The 17,754-nt window shown below is 44.1% G+C and overlaps 1 protein-coding gene across 3 annotated transcripts in view; it reads right to left on the bottom strand.

Annotated features, from left to right (window-relative positions):
* The window catches only part of IKZF2 (IKAROS family zinc finger 2), a 109,190-nt gene that overhangs the window by 36,107 nt on the left and 55,329 nt on the right, over positions 1-17,754 (bottom strand). For 2 of the 3 annotated variants that reach the window (XM_058809331.1, XM_058809333.1), the window contains 2 exons: positions 11,603-11,869; positions 1,721-1,888 (listed from right to left, as the gene is read on the bottom strand). In XM_058809331.1, coding sequence (XP_058665314.1) covers positions 1,721-1,888; positions 11,603-11,869 — 435 coding nt within the window. The remainder of the gene's footprint in view (positions 1-1,720; positions 1,889-11,602; positions 11,870-17,754) is intronic. The other variant, XM_058809332.1, reaches the window with a different exon arrangement.

Genomic DNA, 17,754 nt, shown 5'->3' with positions numbered 1-17,754 from the left:
CTGTCTTGGAGAGTATTGTGGGAGCATTTGTCTGTTCCTGCTGGCCCTGTGCTGAAAGCTGCTGTATGTGAGTGCTTAGAGGGGTGACACTTTCTCCACTGAAAACAAAGCCTAAAATCACAAACTGAGCAGAGCTGAGCACTGCTAAGTCACTTAGGGAAGGAGCTCCAGGGGAACTCGTGCTAAGCAGCTTAGGTGCCTTCTGAAAATCCCACACCTTGACATTCCATCCTCACGCAAAACACAGAACCGTCAGCCACGTGTTCTTCACACAGGGAGAACAATCTCTGTCAATGGCAGTATCTAGGTAACAAAATCTATATTCATGTTGTGAGAAGGTCTTCAAATGCAATTTGTGTTTGGTAATATGGGATATGTTTTTGTCACAACTCCCTTTTTGTTTTAATTGTGAACATTTGCATTGTGTTCTGTTTTCTTTTTAAATTTCCAGTTGAAACTACAGTTATAGTCAGATGTGTGAAAACTGCAGCTCACAGTTCCACAGACATTTTCCCCTACTGACCTTCAGATCAAATCCAGCTCAAGCATTTCTCTCACAGCCTAGTCCCAACTCTTGTACTCCCTTGGAAGTTCAAAGCTTTCTTTCAGCATTTGCCATCAATACAGCATCCTGCATGCTCCCAAATCTGCTTGAAGAAGCTTACTAGCTTACCCTTTCCTATTCTTGGAAATGCCAAAGCAACTCTGTATCCTAAAACCAGTTCAATGCTCTGAAACAGAAACACCTACAGAAGTGAGGATGACTCTGGAGAAGAAATACATATAAAGGGTCAGGAAACTCATGCAGGATTTCTGCCTGCAGTTGCACTTCCACCACTGTACTTCAGTGGTCACACATTTGCTAACACCTCAAAGAAGTTTATTCCTAATGCTGCCACTTGCAACCAGTCCAATTATCTCTGCTCATTCAACAATTAAACACACAGCCTCTTACAGATGGCCCAAACACACAGATTGAACATTCAGGAGATAAGTTAAGATCTTACTCAGGAGTCCTGCACAGATGAGTGAGCAGAATGCAGCCCCCTGGTGCAGGGACAGGGACTAAAACCACAGCTGATCCTGACTGCTGGGCTCCAACACCACACAGCTATGAGACAGGTATTTCTCAACAACTTATCAAGTAGAATTGATTCAGACATGATCCTCTCATTTAAGAAAAGAGAAACCCAGTCTCTCTTGACCACCTTCAGCTCTAGGGTGAGTGCTGTGGCTGCCATGAGCTAGGAGACTTTACAGCAAGATCTAACTGAATCAAAAATGCAATTTAGAGGGCTTTGAAAGATGAACAAGTTTGAACTCAACCAGCATATGGCATTTATTAGATGAAGAAATGGGTATGAACTGCAAAGCTGGCTTCCAAGAGCCCACAGTTATTCTTTGTGATCTCTGGAATTTCACAGCCACTTTGGGCCCCAGAATGTCAAAACAATCTGCCAGCGAAGCTGGGATACACCCAAGGAGACACTGAGAGGGAAATGCGATAGCATCAGCAGAGGAGCTCAGTTACACAAAAGGAGAGGTGTGGCTGAACCACAACTTTTCTGATTCACATCAAGGCTTTCCCAAAGCTGAGAGCTGCACTCTCTGAAGAGGACGGTACAGACCCAGAGCTACGCTTTATTCTCACTACCTGCTGCACTGGGACGGTAGTGATAAAGGAAGGAAGAGGTGTGAGGAGAAGCCGAGGTGGGCTCACCAGAGTGTGTCCTGAGGTGTCCTGTGAGGGCGTCCCTCCGCCGGCAGGCGTAGCTACAGAAGGGACATTTGAACGGTTTCTCCCCAGAGTGCAACTTGATGTGCCTCAGCAGGTTCCCCTTCTGGGTAAAAGAAGCTCCACATTGGTTACAGTGGAAGGGGCGTTCACCTGGAAGGGAAGGGGAAGGGAGAGAGCTGTCAACACACATCGGAGGATGCACAGAGGCCACTTTCCCACTCTGTACCAGTGCCACTGCACATGGGTACAGTCCCCACCACCACCATCGCACGGCACTGCTAAAGTCAGAGGCCGTTTCTTTTGCACAATGGGCAAAGCCTCCAATAGTGATTTGAGGCTCTTTCCTTGAGGTCATCAATGCTTCCTGGTTTTCTTGAAAGTTCTTCACCTCAGAGCTTCTATCCTTCATAAAAGATGAGCTCTGCTGAAAATTTAGATCCATAGCTGTGGTTTTGCACTTATATTTAGAATAGGTCCAATCCATATGAGTATTCAGAACTGATCATAACAACTGGACCTCAGCAAAGGTGTTAAGGTCTTTGGTTCAAACCAAACCTTCTGCTTGCCTTATACTTTAACTGATAGCCCTTTCTAAAGGCTGCTTTGCATTGCTAGAGTGACATGGAGGGCATGGATGCAAGTGAGGATCAGGGTTGCAAGCTCTGGGCAGTACTGCAAGTGTAGAAAAATCTTATACCATTAAACTGTAAAGCAAGCAAATTTGCACTCTACACAAAACAAATTAACAAGACTGATTTGATGAAAAACTAACAGAAATCCCAGACCTTACTCTATCACTTCATCCCATGTGTTCACACACACTCTCACACACATCCAAAGCTTATTTTTATGTTAAGCCTTCATATTTTCCTTAGACAGTGGGGATTGGGTCCATTAAAAAAATCCACCGTTTTTAAAAAAAATATTATTTAGGGGAAAACCCCTGATGAATTCACACAGGCTTTCTGGAACATTATCAAAACCATACTCTGCATCAACACTTGTTGAGGACAGTGAGACTGCTCCAGCAATCTTGCACAGGCAGTCAGCTCTCATCTCCTGCTTATGTCCTGCTGAGCAGATCAATTGAACACAAGCATACAGTTGTGCTAGTCACTTATCTAAGTGCCTTACAGCAGCTGGACTTTACAGCACAGAATTCCAGAAGGGTTTGGGTTGGAAGGGACCTTAAAGTTCATCCCATTCCACCCCCTGCCATGGCCAGGGACACCTTCCACCATCCCAGATCACTCCAAATCCCTTCCAGCCTGGCCTTGAACACTTTCAGGATGGGACAGCCACAGCTCCTCTAAGCAACCTGTGCCGGGGCCTCAACCCCTCATAGGGAAGAACTTATTCCATATATACCTGATTTAAATCTACCCTCTTCCAATTTAAAGCATTTCCCAATGTCTACACCAAGCAGGGCCCCAGCTCAACAAAGTTTTGATCATCAGATTTCAGATGTAAGCGACCTCAACCACATTTTTCAGCTTATCACCTATTACAGAATCTTGGCCTGGGACCTTCTGAGTTTGAATTCAGTGGCCTGAAGCACAGACCTTGTAAAAACAAACACATTCTGTGATCTCTCTTTTACAATTGCTTTAAAACAATTACTCCCTAGCTGGACAAAATGAATGCTACCTGTGTATCAAAGTAGTTCATGTGTCTGTCTAGGGTGAAGTCCAAAACACATCTGGAGATTCAAATGGAAGGAGAGGGAGGGAGAGAGCTCTTACAGATGTCCACAAGCAATTCTTGTGTCAGTGGATCAAATCACTGCCAGGACTATGATGCTGCCAGGAGGGCAGCACAAGGTGTGCCACGTATATGTCAGACTCTGCAACTTTATTTCACATGTGGGAGATGGAAGTCACATCTGAGACCGCCACAGAGGTACTCAAGGAGATACTAAGGTTCCTACAGTCTCACTGAGAACATTATGGAGTAATAATAATAAAAAAAAAATCACAGCATAAAGCTCTTCTTCCAATACTCTGAACACGAGCTCATTAGAATTGATAAAGAGTTTGTGGTTTCCCTTTCAAACTCCCACACTATACTTAAATGATCTGATTAGCCATTATCTTCTTTTACATCATTTCAAAATGTCCATAACAGAGATCTGTAAAGAGACTGCAGTAGAAAAATACATGGGGTTTTTCTTTTTTTTTCTTTTCTGTTTTGCTTTCGCTGTCTGAGAAAACAGGCAAAACCCTTTCCTTTGACACATTTCTGAGTATTCTGGAATGATAGCTTCAGTTTCAGGATGACAACATGAAAGAAGGTAGCACGTTTCTTACCAAGTCTAAAGTCTTTCCTTTTACTCCTGCTGTATTTAAAATTATGCAGCTACTGCGTTTTACCCAGTACATCACCCACTTATCTCTGACATTTTGGAGGCCACATATGAGCAGGTATTACTTCCCCAAAAACTGGCTGCTCTAAAGATGCTGAAAGCTTTCGGTCAGGAATTCAAACAGCCACTGCACCACAGTTTGATGGCAAAGACGACATGAAAACACTCACCACAAAATCACCCGGAGTCTGCTCCTCTCTTGCAACAGCCAGATCCGCTCCAATAGCACACTTTACCTTAAATAACCTTTGTATCTATTTAAAGGCAGCCTGAATTCATTTCTCCTACTGGCTCCATTCCGGGTAAATAGCTGCTTTGATGTGTTTGTTACACTTTTGTCCAATCACTCGATTCCAGCTCCTTGTTTAAGCCGCAGGCTTGAGGGATGCAATTTTGGTCACACCTTCGTGCTATTGATTAGCAGCTTTTACATTTAGCACAGCTAATCTGAGAGGCCATTAGCCAATAGAAGGGTGCACAGAGCAGTAAGGACTGCATAGCCAGAAGATTCTGTTGGTTTTCCAAGAATTGTGCTGTCTGATGCCCACCCCAGATACTAGCAAACAAGCCCTTTTTTATCACTTCAATGCCTTGAGAAGACTATGTTCCAATTATTTCTCCTGCTGCCTTTTCCTGGTAGTTTTGTGAACTGTTCTCTAGAATTATTACTTACCAGTAACAACATAACAACCTTGACATCCTTATTCACCTCCCTCACTTTCCTGTGAAAACTCAGAGGTTTTATCCATAAGCTGAAATCAATCATACTTCAAACTAAACATCCACTCACAAAAAGTCTTTAAACACAGCTTTTCTCTACATGATGATCCCTGACTGTGCTTTAAGTGTTTTTGGGGGGTGATGGCAACACAGACATACCCAGAACTATGGATCTATTAAAGGCAGCACACACGACTCCAAGAGAATAATGAGAATTATAAGCATGGTGTGCTTCCCCATCACTTACAGCTATGTATTTCCTGCTTGACTCTATGTACTTACACTGATTTAATAAAATAAGAACTCTGCTGAAAGGCAGCTAAGCAAGCTTTGTGCTTTTCAGCACTGCAAACTGTGTGACTGCAACGTAACTACAAAAAACTTTTCATCTACTTTAAGTGTTAAACCTCTTCTCTATTATTGAGCTAAACCAGTTTAGAAATACCTCCAACTCAGTGACTTTCAGATTGGCAAAGGGGGGAGGGAGAGCCAACCAAACAAAAAAGATGTTTCTTTTCAACTCCAGATTTAGAGTCTAAAGCCAGACAAAACCAGGAATGCCTAAAAACCCTTGCTCTCCAGCAGAGGGAATTTAATTACCTAAGTTACTTCAGGATTGGACGAGGCAAGATAAGCCAGAGTTGCCAAGTATTATCTTTCCTAAAGGCTTCGTAAGAGGGGCTTGTGCCAGGGAATAATTAAATTAATAAATAAATACATCCATAGAGTTTTATTATTTTACACTTAAATAAAATATTAATTAAAAGGTATTATTTCAATATTTGCCTCTAAGTTATAGTAATATACTGCTGAAACCTCACAGTCCATTACTGCTGTGTCTCCTCCAGGAAAACTAATAATGAGTAACAGTAATGAAATATTACTGCTCTTGAGTTACACAGGTATCTGAAGTGCACAGGTTAACTTGCTCTCTGTAAACAAATCCTGACACAAATGGTGAGTGGCCCCCTGAAGAGAGGACAGGCAAGACATGGGCCTTTCTTTCACAGCATCTTTCATACCTGACAGCAGGATGGAGACTTCACTGCACGAGCTACGAGAGCTGCCTGGCTGATACAACCTGAAACCAGGCGAATGAACCGATGAACGTCCTACTAATAGATTTCACAGATGTCAAATGTTGTTTCACAAAGCAAACCAACTCCTTTTTCTGCTTAATTGGAAGCTTCCCTGCACAACAGCACTCCTTTCCCACCTTGGCACGGAAGTGCTGTGCACAAGTTTCACTATGAGTTAACCTTCTTTGAATCTCAGACCAGTGCAAAACACTGATATTTTCGCTGCAAAGCTGAGAGATTTTCTGTATTAAAACAGAAATTTGTCTGAGAGTGTTTGCACAGACCTGGCAAACAAGGAGATTTAGATTTTCCTGCATTTGTCCCTTTGAAATCAAACGGGGAGCAACTCACAAATTAATGCACTGGTTCTCAATAGCACAGGCAGGGAATTCCTGCAGCAGCAGTCTTGCTACATAAAATCCAGGTCCAGAGGGGCTTCAACATCTCTCCTGGTTAAACGTGTATCTGGGAACTCAACCTTTTTTGTGTGGCAGATACTTTTGATATGCAAAGTACAGCTTAAGTACTTCTCAAACGGGATTTTTCCTTTCCAGCCTCTTAATACAAAATTACTGCGCCCATGCTGCCGTCAGAAAGTATTTGCTCTTGCTAACAATACCAATCCTCACCCTTCCACAATAAGCTTTTTGTTAATATTCATTTTGTTAAAATGAAACATTTCCCCTAATCCATCAGATGCTGCAACTGCTGTGATTCTGCTCTGTCCCAGGAACACAGGGGAATTATCAGCAGTGCTCCCAAAGCAGTGACAGCAGCTCCAACCTGCATTTACCCAAACGAGACACAGAGCAGCAGACTTTGCTCCATTTCTCTGTTTGTTATTCCAGGGACCACAATTACCTCCTTACTGTTCTATCTGATTCACTCAACAGCCTGCACATCACATGAAATCAGTGATTTTAGTAGGGGTTTTCTTAGGAAAAAACCTGTTTCCAGACAGGGCACTTTATTATAAAACAGTAGTGACAAATCTCTCGTGAAAAATTCCTGGGAAATCCTGGGTGATTTCCAATTGACCTCTGCACAAATTTATGACTGCATTCTTAAGACAGAAAAATCTTTTAAGTGAACTTGGCAAAACTATCAGAAGAATTTAGTTATTGAGAACTGCAAGTAAAACTCATCCTTCTGCCCAGAGCAATTTCAAAAATCTCAGCTTCCCTTTGTTATGCTTAAGTAGGAAAAGAGATAACTTTTCAGAAAGTTAGACTTCAGAACCTAAGTAGAAAACTGGACTTTCAGAAATTTAGCCCTAAAATTTTTGATTCAGTGTCAAATCTTTTAACATTGCAAGAGACAGGAAGGCTGCACTAGATTACAAATTAGAAATTAAACCAAAAAACCCTTTCTGCCAGCAAAATGAGAGAGGCAGTCCAGTGGAGTTCATCAAAATGTGTTTATATGACCATTTGTTTAAATTTCCTCCTGGTTAGCTGCTTAGGCATACAAGCCTTTTATATGGAACAATACAACTGGGCTTTTTCCTCATTTATTACTTCTGTCCTAAAAACTTGAACTCTGCATGTTAGAAAAGTTAAATTGCATTCAGAGTTCCAGGGTTCATAAATTCAGTTGTAACACTAAGGATGCTAAAGCAGAGGTTGAATATCCCCCTCATGGGCACACAACTCATTTCACTGGCTTATGGTATGAAAATTCTTGTGGGGTCCAAGCAAAGATCTGAGACTATCCTGAAGTCAACACCCCAAAAAAAGCCTAAAAGCAACAGACCAGCAGCCCAAAGTAAGAGTGGGGCAAGGCTGATGTCCCCACTGCCTCTGCCCAGGCTGGGCTTTGCCACTGTGCTGCTCCTGCAGCCACACAGAGAAAGCATTTAACCTCTGTGCTTCATAAAATGAGGATGAGAAGATCCCCACAGGTGCCCAAAGCCAGGGTGGATGACGTTTGAAGCACTCTGGGCTCATGGAAGGTGTCCCTGCCCATGGCAGGGGTAGAGTGGGATGAGCTTTAAGGTCCCTTCCCAAACCATTCCATGATTTTAAGATGCCAGACTTCCCTTAGAAATAAAAAGCATTTTAAAATCTAGCAGTGAACTGGATAAGGGACTGGATGCTACAGCAGAGGAAAAAAAAATTTAAAAAGGGTCACAATTGGCAGCAAAAGGGAGAGCAACATGTGGGCCTTGCAGAGCACACAGGTATCAGCACAGCTATAGCAGAATACAGTTTCTGCTTTACCAGAAACAAAGAGCAAGGAAATTTGAATTCAGGCCCACAGCAGAAAGCATGAAGAGGTGAGAAATCACTGGGGTTCTTTCTCATGATCTCAGAAAACCTGGATTATTTGCCTCTTGTCCTTCCCCCCTTCCCTTTCCATCCCAGAGAACAAATCTCTGGAGCATCCAATGGCAATATTCTATGACCAAGTCATCTCCTGCAGTAACAAAAACCTGAGAGAGACCCTGCAACTTGAGGAATGTGCTGTGGAGTATGAAATTTGGACCAAAAGAACACAGGATGGGAAAAGAAGGAAATAAATGCAGCTCAAGATATTTTTCTGACACAAGGACGTGGCACATGAGGGAGAGGGTTACCCTGCTCACTAATGCAGGGATTGCACCACACTCAACTCCCACACCAAGCATTTGATTTATTTTCTGTCAGCAATGACAAATAAATAGAAAGACCTTCTCCTGGTGCCCAGGCAGAGTACAAAAACACTTCACCTCAATTAGCAGTTTTTCAGAGAAATGCTGTGTTTGGCACAATCAGCAGTGCCATGGGCCCCGTGATGGAGGGGCTGCAGCCCAGAGAACCACCCAGACCACGATCTGAGGGATGAATGAGCAATTCCCAGCTTGATCTATCACAGGAAGGGGTGACTGCACACCAGGATCTGAGATGGGACACTGAGCTCACCTACTCTGGCCTCACCCATAACACAGATTATTTTCCCCATGCCTGTATATCTATTTGACTAAACTACCATAATCTGCCAGGGAAGACAACTGCTCTTCAGGAACAAAGGAATCATGGCTGGAGAAATGCCCCTCTCTGTGCATAGCACAGCCAGAGCCCACAGCACAGCTTCTTGCCAAGCCTCGATCCCCTGTGCAGGGAAAGCTGCACTCATCCCAGCATACACACACAAATTACAGCCTCTGCTATGGAACCACAGCATTTTGGGTGACTTACATAAAATGCTGACAGGTTTTCAGGGAAGGGAAAAGCACTTCAGTTTCTGCCAATGCAAACAACTGGCCAGATCATGCTCTGGTTGTGTGCAGTTAAAGAGGAGAGGAAAGCAGGATTCAGCTCCCAAAACATGCTTAAATTGGCTTTGAGAGGTAGGGATGTACATGCCACTTGGATTAGCTGATAAAGAATGTCATCTGTTTCCACTCACTAGGGACAACCTCCCTTCTCTCCACCATTCTCCCTTGGGCTGCAAAACCAGACTACCCACAGGTCAGGGCTCATTCCAGAGCTGGGGCCAGCCCATCACACCCCACTGCTGAGGAAGTGGCAATATATTTTAAAATACTGCACTTTACAAGATAGATACCAGCAGTATGTTAAAAATATGCCTCAAAATCCAGGATGTGGAAATCCAAACAAACTTCTCCTTCTGTTGTGGACAGCAAAGTAGCAGCATGTATTAAAAAACAAACAAACAAAGTGGAGGGAAAAAAAACATCCTCTGTGAAATTTGCCAACTGGTTAACTGAGAACAGAGCACCGAGCTGCGCATTAAAAGAAATTCCATTTCTATATGCTTGAAATCATCTGTATAGAACAGCACATCCTAGCTCCTCTGCTCTGATGGGAAAAGAGTCAGAGCTCTCTGAGGAACCAGCAGTAGCCCCAAGGAAAAAGCTACCAGTTATGCAATTGCTGCCCATGCACCCGCAGACGGCCGTCTCGCCCGCACGCAGAGGAGATTTTGTTTCTTTCGCTTTGAATTTACATATCTTTTTTTTCACATGAAAAAGGCAGCTTGCCTGTTTTTTAAAAGATGCACCAGCTATTCAGTATCTCAGAAATTCAGACCATTTAATTAAGTACCTAAATCTAAATTTAGCACAGCTAGTTTAGCTGCTCGAGTTCAAATACACGGACCCTGGTGCACCTACAGTACATATGCTCAGATACGTGCAAGCGCCAGTGAAAACTTTTCAGGAGGTTGAAAGCTGGAGACTCAGTCTGGTACATTCTGGTTTCTTTTTCTCTCTTCTAGTAAGAGCACATCAAATTGTTAATCAAGGTTTTGATTGTCCAGCTAATGCTTTTCCCCTCTCATAATTCCTGTCTAAAATCATGAGTGCATCATAAACGATACTGCCACGCTTTGCATTACACACTTAGGTCAAGTTTTTATCAATACAACTCATATACAGGAGATTAACTATGTAATATATATTTATTATTCCTCTGAACAGAAATTCTATTGATTTCTTGCCCATCAAGGGCACACTACTGGACTACAAACTACCAGGTTTACAAAGGGATTACACAGTCTTTCTTACTCTAGATCTTCAACTTTCTTTTTATATCTTCACTGCGTGAGTCTCTCACCCCATTAAATAATAGCAAAGATAAAAAGCAAAATATCCAAAAAATGCAAACAACAAACACCCGCTGAGGCTCCACCACAAAAACCTGTGCTTAACCTTAATAAGATTTAAGCATGTATCCAAAGTTAAGCGTATCTTGAAGCCCTTCAGGTGACTTACATGTGCTTAAATCTCATAAAAGTTAAGCACAAGCTTAAGTGCTTTTTTGAATCAAAGGTAGACTGCTGCAAGACCAGAGAGCATCATCTTCTGGCACCACCTGCACACTTCTGTTGGAGGTGACTATTGCTCCCACCTGAGGAGTGGGCAGCACAGGGGAGTGAGTACCAGCTTCCTGGGCACACCATTTTACCATTTTAGCCATAAATCCCCCAAAATACCCCAGTTTAAGCTCAAGGCCTCATTTTTCAAACCACAAAGACCCACCCAGTCAGCATATTGCAGAGGTTCCTAGTGTCTCTTAAATTCCCAAACCCAAAAGCCTGATAAGCTGTTTGGGGCTCCAAATGGTAATAAAATAAAAAAACAAGTGCTGGGAGGGACCAAGCACTGAAATTTACCTCTAGAACGGCATTGAGGTGGTGTAGAGGGGCCAGGGGGGTGGCTCAGCTGAGGTCTCTCTGAGGGAGCTGTCACACAAGCAGCAAGCCCACACTGGCATCAGGATCACTGGGTAATGAGTGTCCCCCTCCAGGGTCTGCTCATCCCAGGCCCAGCCACTTCCAAAAGAAGTGTGAGATCCCCAGGAAGCTGCTGGTCTTGTCCACCTGTGAGCACCTCCAATGGCAGAACATCTAAGACTCCTCTTAAAGGCTCAGAAGCTTTGCACTGCACACACAGGAACAACACGAGCCACCGTGCCAGAGAATGACCCCCACCATGGTGCTCCAGTCAAGAACAGCAAGAAAAGCAATTTCCAGACTTTTGCGCTGTTTTTATGAACAAAAGGCTGGAAATCAAAGTAAAGGAAGCACCATGCTCACCAGCAAGAGAGCAGCACCACAGTTTGGAAAGCAGGAAGAGAAACAAACCCAATGGAGCCCATTTTCCCCCTCCCCAGCCTCCTGCTGCCCCAAGAATGAAAAGGGAAAAGATAAGAGTTGTCAGATAACATCAACACCGCCACAGATTTTCTTTCAGCTGCTTACCAGTGTGGCTCCTTTTATGTACCATTAGCACATTGGGCCCAATGCAAACCATGCCACAGACGTCACATTTCAGTTTACCATTGGGAAGCCGGATTCCTCCCTCGCTTGATAGCTCCTGCATCTTTCTGTTATCCACCATCTCGTTACTCCCAATGAAGGGATCTTCCAGGCTGCTTCCTCCATCGTGAGCTCTGATAATGTCTTCATGAATCAGGGGCTTCCTGTCAAATTCCTCATCACTTTGCATTTCTAGCTTTACTGAATTTGCTGAAATAAAGAAAAAAAAAATAAAGTTAAACCCATGTGTTTTCCACTTCCCAATATCATAATAAACTTTTTACTGTTATTAATATTAAATCACAACCTTGAAGTTCAAACCATCACGAGTCTCATGGTGGTGATGGCATCACAAGTTAAAACCACTTATTTCTTTAAGCCTTTGGTTTGGTTTTTTTCAATTCCTAATTTCTATCCCTATTTTAAATCTTAAGATCTCGGGTACAGTGTGACCCAGACACCTGCTAAAAATTGCAGGGATGCAGCAGGATTAAGAACTGACCTCCTGCTTCTCAACTTGAGCCACGAGAGTTGCCTTCTTCTCAAGGAGACAAACCCAGAGCTGCTCCTTGCAGGCCTCTCCTGCCCAGTGCCCTGAGAGGCAAGGTTCCCAAAGGCACAGCACAAGGAAACAAAGCAGGACTGTTCCAAATGCAAAGATCTAGTAAAGCCAGGCTTGTGGGCTGTGCCAGTAATCTCCCAATCACCCTGCCTGCACGGACAGGTTCCCTGATGGAGGGGAGACCAGTCTCAGGATGAGCCTCCAGTGCTTTTTTGCTCCCACCTTCTGATTCATGTCAATGGGACACTGCCAAGGCAAACAGGGCTGCAGCAAAGCCTACACTGCTGGATTATTTATATTTGCAAGCGAAATACGTGCAGTTGAAGAACTTTCACATCTGCCTGGTGAGACTGGCAGGCTCACTGCTGATTTCTGTGATCCTCAGGTGACAGGATAAACCTCCTCTAACCGCTGAGAGCTTGTGGGATCAGCAAGCCTTTAAAGGAAACAAATGTACCGGGGTTTTTCACAAAGGGGTGTCAGTGCAGGGGTGTTTCAATCACCAAATGCCCCCATTTCACTGCCTCAAGAGTTGGTCAAAGGTGCCAAAAGGCCTGTCCCAGAGTCAGAGCCTCCATCCACAGTGTCAGCCAGAAGGCAAGCCCACGTGTCTGCTTCCCTAAGCCTTGATCCTGCTGAGGGGTTTAACAAGGAGGTGATTCAGCCTTCATATCTAAGCAGTCTTTGACCTCTGTACTAAGGCCATTGGCACAAGCACTGGTGACAGCAGCAGAGCAGGAGCACAAATCTGTGCCCTGGCACTGCCCAGCGTCACCAAACTCTGGCCACATGTCCCATACATGAACCAATGACAGAATTATAAGTAAACACTTTGAGGCATCACAGTCTCAAACAGCTGGCCTGGAAATGTCAGAAGAAAAAACCCTACTATTTAGAGTTCCTCCTTCATCTTCCCTTCTTCCCCTTCCCAGAAAACACAGGGCTCAGAGACTGATGTTGACACTGCTGTTCCTGCCAGGGAAAGCATAATGAAGAGAGTAAAGGAACCAGAGACCAAGCAATGGCAAGATGTTTCTTTCTAATCATAAAACTGTTGAAACATCTTCCACCACTCATCAAGGCACTAATGGGAGCTAAGAAATAAAAAGAAAGTACTGTTATGACAAAGCCCGTCCAGAGCAAGGACACTGCTGCATCAGATCACAGAAGACCAGTATCAGCACAGGCACTGCCATCCAAATGGTCTTTTGTAACTACAAAATATTTGAGTGCATCACTTAGAGAAGGGAATTAATTTTATTTTTTTTGTTGCCACAGAGATGTATTTATTGTTCTTAAAAGAGCAAAAAACAGCCCAAATTGAGAGGTCAGCTAGGACATGGCAGTAGGCAGTGCCCTGGGGTAGAAACAAGATAAGAAGAGGCAGTTTGCATGGGGGAGTAGGAAAATCCATGGGAAGCCATCCTGCCCTGGTGCCAAGCCCAAGTGCCCTCTGCCTGGGAGGATCTACCCTTTTTGAGCAGAAAGGAGGAAGAGCAGGAGCTCTGGCAGCTCTGTGAGCTGTCAGGGAGAGAGCTGAGGTCCCAGACCCACCTCCCCATGGAAAGCACACACTGGTGATTTATGGACAGCCCACTTTCAGAGGGAAGGAATGGCAGTTCCCTCTAATAATAGCAGCCTTTTGGGGCATTCAGCAAGCCTGAGAATGAAGCCCAAAGAAACGGTTCGCTGGCTTTAGGAGCAGTGTTTCATACACTCGGCCACACAAGTAGCTACAGCAGAGCCAGAAATAGTGCCCTGGGCTCCTCATCTAAAAGCCCAGGTTGCTGCCACAAGCGTGCACGCTGTCCTGGCACAAAATATCCAAAAGCCACATCCCAACTGTTCATATTTACATGTACTCACATGTACTTGGATCTTGCATGTTTTCTTACATACGTAAATTTTTGTCTGTTTCTCTGATTCGGAGTAATAAACACTTGAGTGCACTTAGTGCTGAGCGCCACAACTTCTCATTCACAGCTGTGGAGCTCTGCCTGCTCAGCACACATGAAAACAAGGCTGGGGGAGCGTACAAATGGGAGGAGCACTTTACCTTGCTTCCCCGAGCACTCCTTTCTGCTGAATGACGCTTTCATGCAATAGGATGAGGAGCAAAACCAAGTTGCACGAGCTGTTTGCTGAAGCACAGCCTCCCCACAAAGCCCAAGGAATTCAAGCTGCATCCTTCAAAACATCCCAGCTATTCCATGAGCTGTGCAGGCTGCTTGTTCCTCCTCCTTCCCTCACCTTCATGCACACAGAACACTGCCATTGCCATTTTCAGAAACCCTCTGGTAGCTGAGGAAAGGTTTCCTCCAGCTAGGACCAGGTCTCCAAGGAGGGGAGCAGGGATCTCCTCGGCTCATTGCGAGGGCTTTGCTAATCAGGTCATCTCCTCTGCCTTACATCATTTGGCTGTATATATTAGGCAGCTTGCAAACAAACAGGCACTTCGATTGCATATAGTTTGTTTTCTCTCTTCTCAGCCAGCCTCGGAAGCTGCAATCATTTACTAGTGGCACTGTCTTTGTTTTCACAATGAACTCTGCTGCAAAGGAAAAATAAACGTTCGAGGGATGTTGATGGCTATCCTGCATCACACACAAGGCACCACATCAAATTTCACCCCGTGTTCCCTTGCCTTTCTTGTTCACAAGCTTGATAAAAGCATAAATAAGTAAATGGATTTTGTTAGGGTTTTTTAAAGTTTTTGGGACATTCCTAAAAAAAAAAAAGAATGACAGCAAAAGAGATAGCAGGGATAAAACTGTAATCCAGCTCACTGCAAAAGCATGAACTTGAAGTCAAACCATTTCCCTCCAGCTAATGTACGTTCCTTCTACTTTTTCCAGTCTGGCAAAACACCTTGTGGGGGAAAACAGATGACAAGCACCACAAAAGCTTCTACTTGGGAATATGAAGCTAATGGCACATATTTGCCAGTCCACACATTCATGTTGCTTTCTTTTTCATTTTTCTTTATTTTTTTTTTTTTTGTTTGGTGGGTTAGGGTATTTTTCTTTCTTTTTGTGCAGCACATAAATCAGCTGATCCTGAATCACACTTTATCCTGAGTGGCCAAATTGAATACAATTATTGTTAATGTCTCATAAGTGCCAATTAAACTTCAATTCCCTGTTAAACAGTTTCCTGGGAACTTTTTAGTACAAAAATATTTCCTTCACCCACAAATTAGTGTGGCTACAAACCAGAAGCTGGAAGGTCCACCTAAAAAAAACATTCCTGGTATTTCATCCTCTGTCATGGAAATTTTTCCCCTCAAAAGTGAGATGGGGGAAAAAGAAACTTCCTGTCTTGCTGAGAGATTTGATACTCAGGTAGTAAAATAAAGCCCTGGACATCTTAAGCAAGGAAGAAGAGAGCAATTCCCAGTAAGAAACAGAATTCCTCCTGTCACACACCAGGGAGAAGGCAGGACTGTACCCCTCTGTCTCCTCCACTGTTTGCTGTCCTAGGTCAATGCTTATTTTATCTGTGGCCTTGGAAAGCCAGGCTGGCCACTGTCACTGGGCTTTGTGGTCTCCAGCTGGAGGCTGGCCTTTCCTGGCAGCAGCCATGCACCACCAGCCCCTTCCTGCTGCCCCCAGAGCAGCAGCAAGTCAAGCCAGACCCCTCAAGGCCTCCCACACCTCTTCCCCCACCAGCAGCAAACCAAGCTTTGGCCCAGCCTCAGACATTCATCCTTGAGGAGGCAAAATCCAAACCTGCCGCCCCCGAGGAGCCTTGGATGGCTCCGTGGGCGAGCACAGGGAAGGACATTCACAGACACAACGTGTTCCCTCAGCACAGGGGCCAGAGAGTGGGAGAGTGGCTGCCAGGTGGGCACCAGCAAGCACAGTGTCCTCTCCAGGCTCCCTGTCCAGAGCACAACAAAAAGCAGCATTCAAAGCCTGGATGATGTGCCTGTCTTTACACCCAGATGCAGAGAAATTATAAAATTGTTACTTCCCTCTGGAAAACAGCAGCACAATGACAGGCAGCTACAGCACAGCCTTGTGCATATTGTCCTGTCAGTGGTCAGTGACACTGTCTATTTTAATCAAGCACTTCTCCTAGGCAGTGGATTAATGACATTGCTAATTGGCAGCTATGGACAAATAGAAAATGACCCAGTTTCTAACAGGTTTTGAACCCAATTCTTACACATCACAAGCCCTGGAGTTGATGTGTCCCCATACTATTAAACTCCCTGTTTCTACACTATCAAAAGCACTCTGAAAGGGTGAGTGTAATACAGTTAATTTTAAGAACCAGAATGGCAAACCCATGAGTGTTTTGTAAGATGAAAATTAAAGGACAAAGGGGGAGAACCCTTCAAAGGAGAAACCTTTGAAAGTTCAAGGTAGGGAATGCTAGAAGCTGGAAACAATGATCCCTGGCTCTTGTTCAGTCTAAGAGCACTCTGGTAGCAAAAAGGGTCCTTAAAGACGGTGTTTACATCACTCCAGAAGTGTAGTGAGACTTTAATGCATGTTCAAACATACTTCCCTCCTGAAATAGTACAAAATAGTCTTGGGTGAAAGAAAACTTAATCTTTGAGTTTCTTGTTGCTGATAGAATTTCGGCCTTAGTTAACGACTCTTTTCAAGTTCATTTCAGCTTAATTGTGAGCTATTAAATGTGTAAACAAGGGAGCACCAGCAAGTCTCCCCTTTTTTAAAAGGGCACACACACAAGGGGTGAGAATGCCAGCCAAGCAGTGGCAGAAAGGCACAGAATCGGCTCTGTTGTCACCTCATAGCCACAAAGTACTTAGCCAACAGGTTGACATTAAAAAGCAAATAGCTTTAGCAAATACTATTTAGTTCCTGAGAAATGAGCAGGTCTCCCATTCTCCTGGGGAGCAGGCATCCCTCCAAAGCTGTGATGCTGAGGAATAAGCACAGTGAGATCAGCGTGCACCACATCTGCTGCTCAGGAGAAAGGAAGATGTCTCCTCAATGGCAGCTGTGGGCAGTGCTGTCCTTCCAACACTGAAATGGAAGATGTTTCAGCCAAGGGTTAGAAAGGTGTATTTCAAAGGAGCCAGTTTTGCTCTCATGGTAGACTGAAGCTTTCTGGAGGCTTAGAGAGAAAAGCCGCTGAATCTGGATGGAACAAATGAGGGTGAATGTCACCTGCAAAAGAGGAAATTACCCAACTCTTTCCTTGACTCAAGTACCAAAATGTGCGATCATGGACGTTCCCAATGCTGGATGTCAAATTTTTTTGCTGAGAGCTCTAAAGATTTCGCTTTTGGCCATCGAGCCAGGGAGATGGTAGATGGTGATACCATCTTGTCATGGGTGACCTCTGCAGGGTTCTGCTCATTCACAACAGTTCAATCAAACCAAATAGTTCACAACTGATGAAAAAGAGGAAGGAATGCTTTAGAAACTTTGTGCAGAGTCCTTTTCTGCATGCCACAAACGGGATTCTTCAAGCCCACAAGGAGGTGCTTAATGCGCCAGAAATTCAGCGAGAACTGATCGGCTTATTTAGGCATCCTTAGAAATTTTTAGTTTTCACA

The sequence above is a fragment of the Ammospiza caudacuta genome, chromosome 8 (assembly GCF_027887145.1).
Source record: "Ammospiza caudacuta isolate bAmmCau1 chromosome 8, bAmmCau1.pri, whole genome shotgun sequence".
Classification (NCBI taxonomy): Eukaryota; Metazoa; Chordata; class Aves; order Passeriformes; family Passerellidae; genus Ammospiza; species Ammospiza caudacuta.
The sequence above is the reverse complement of the archived record's forward strand: the minus strand, read 5'-3'. Positions and strand labels throughout refer to the sequence as shown.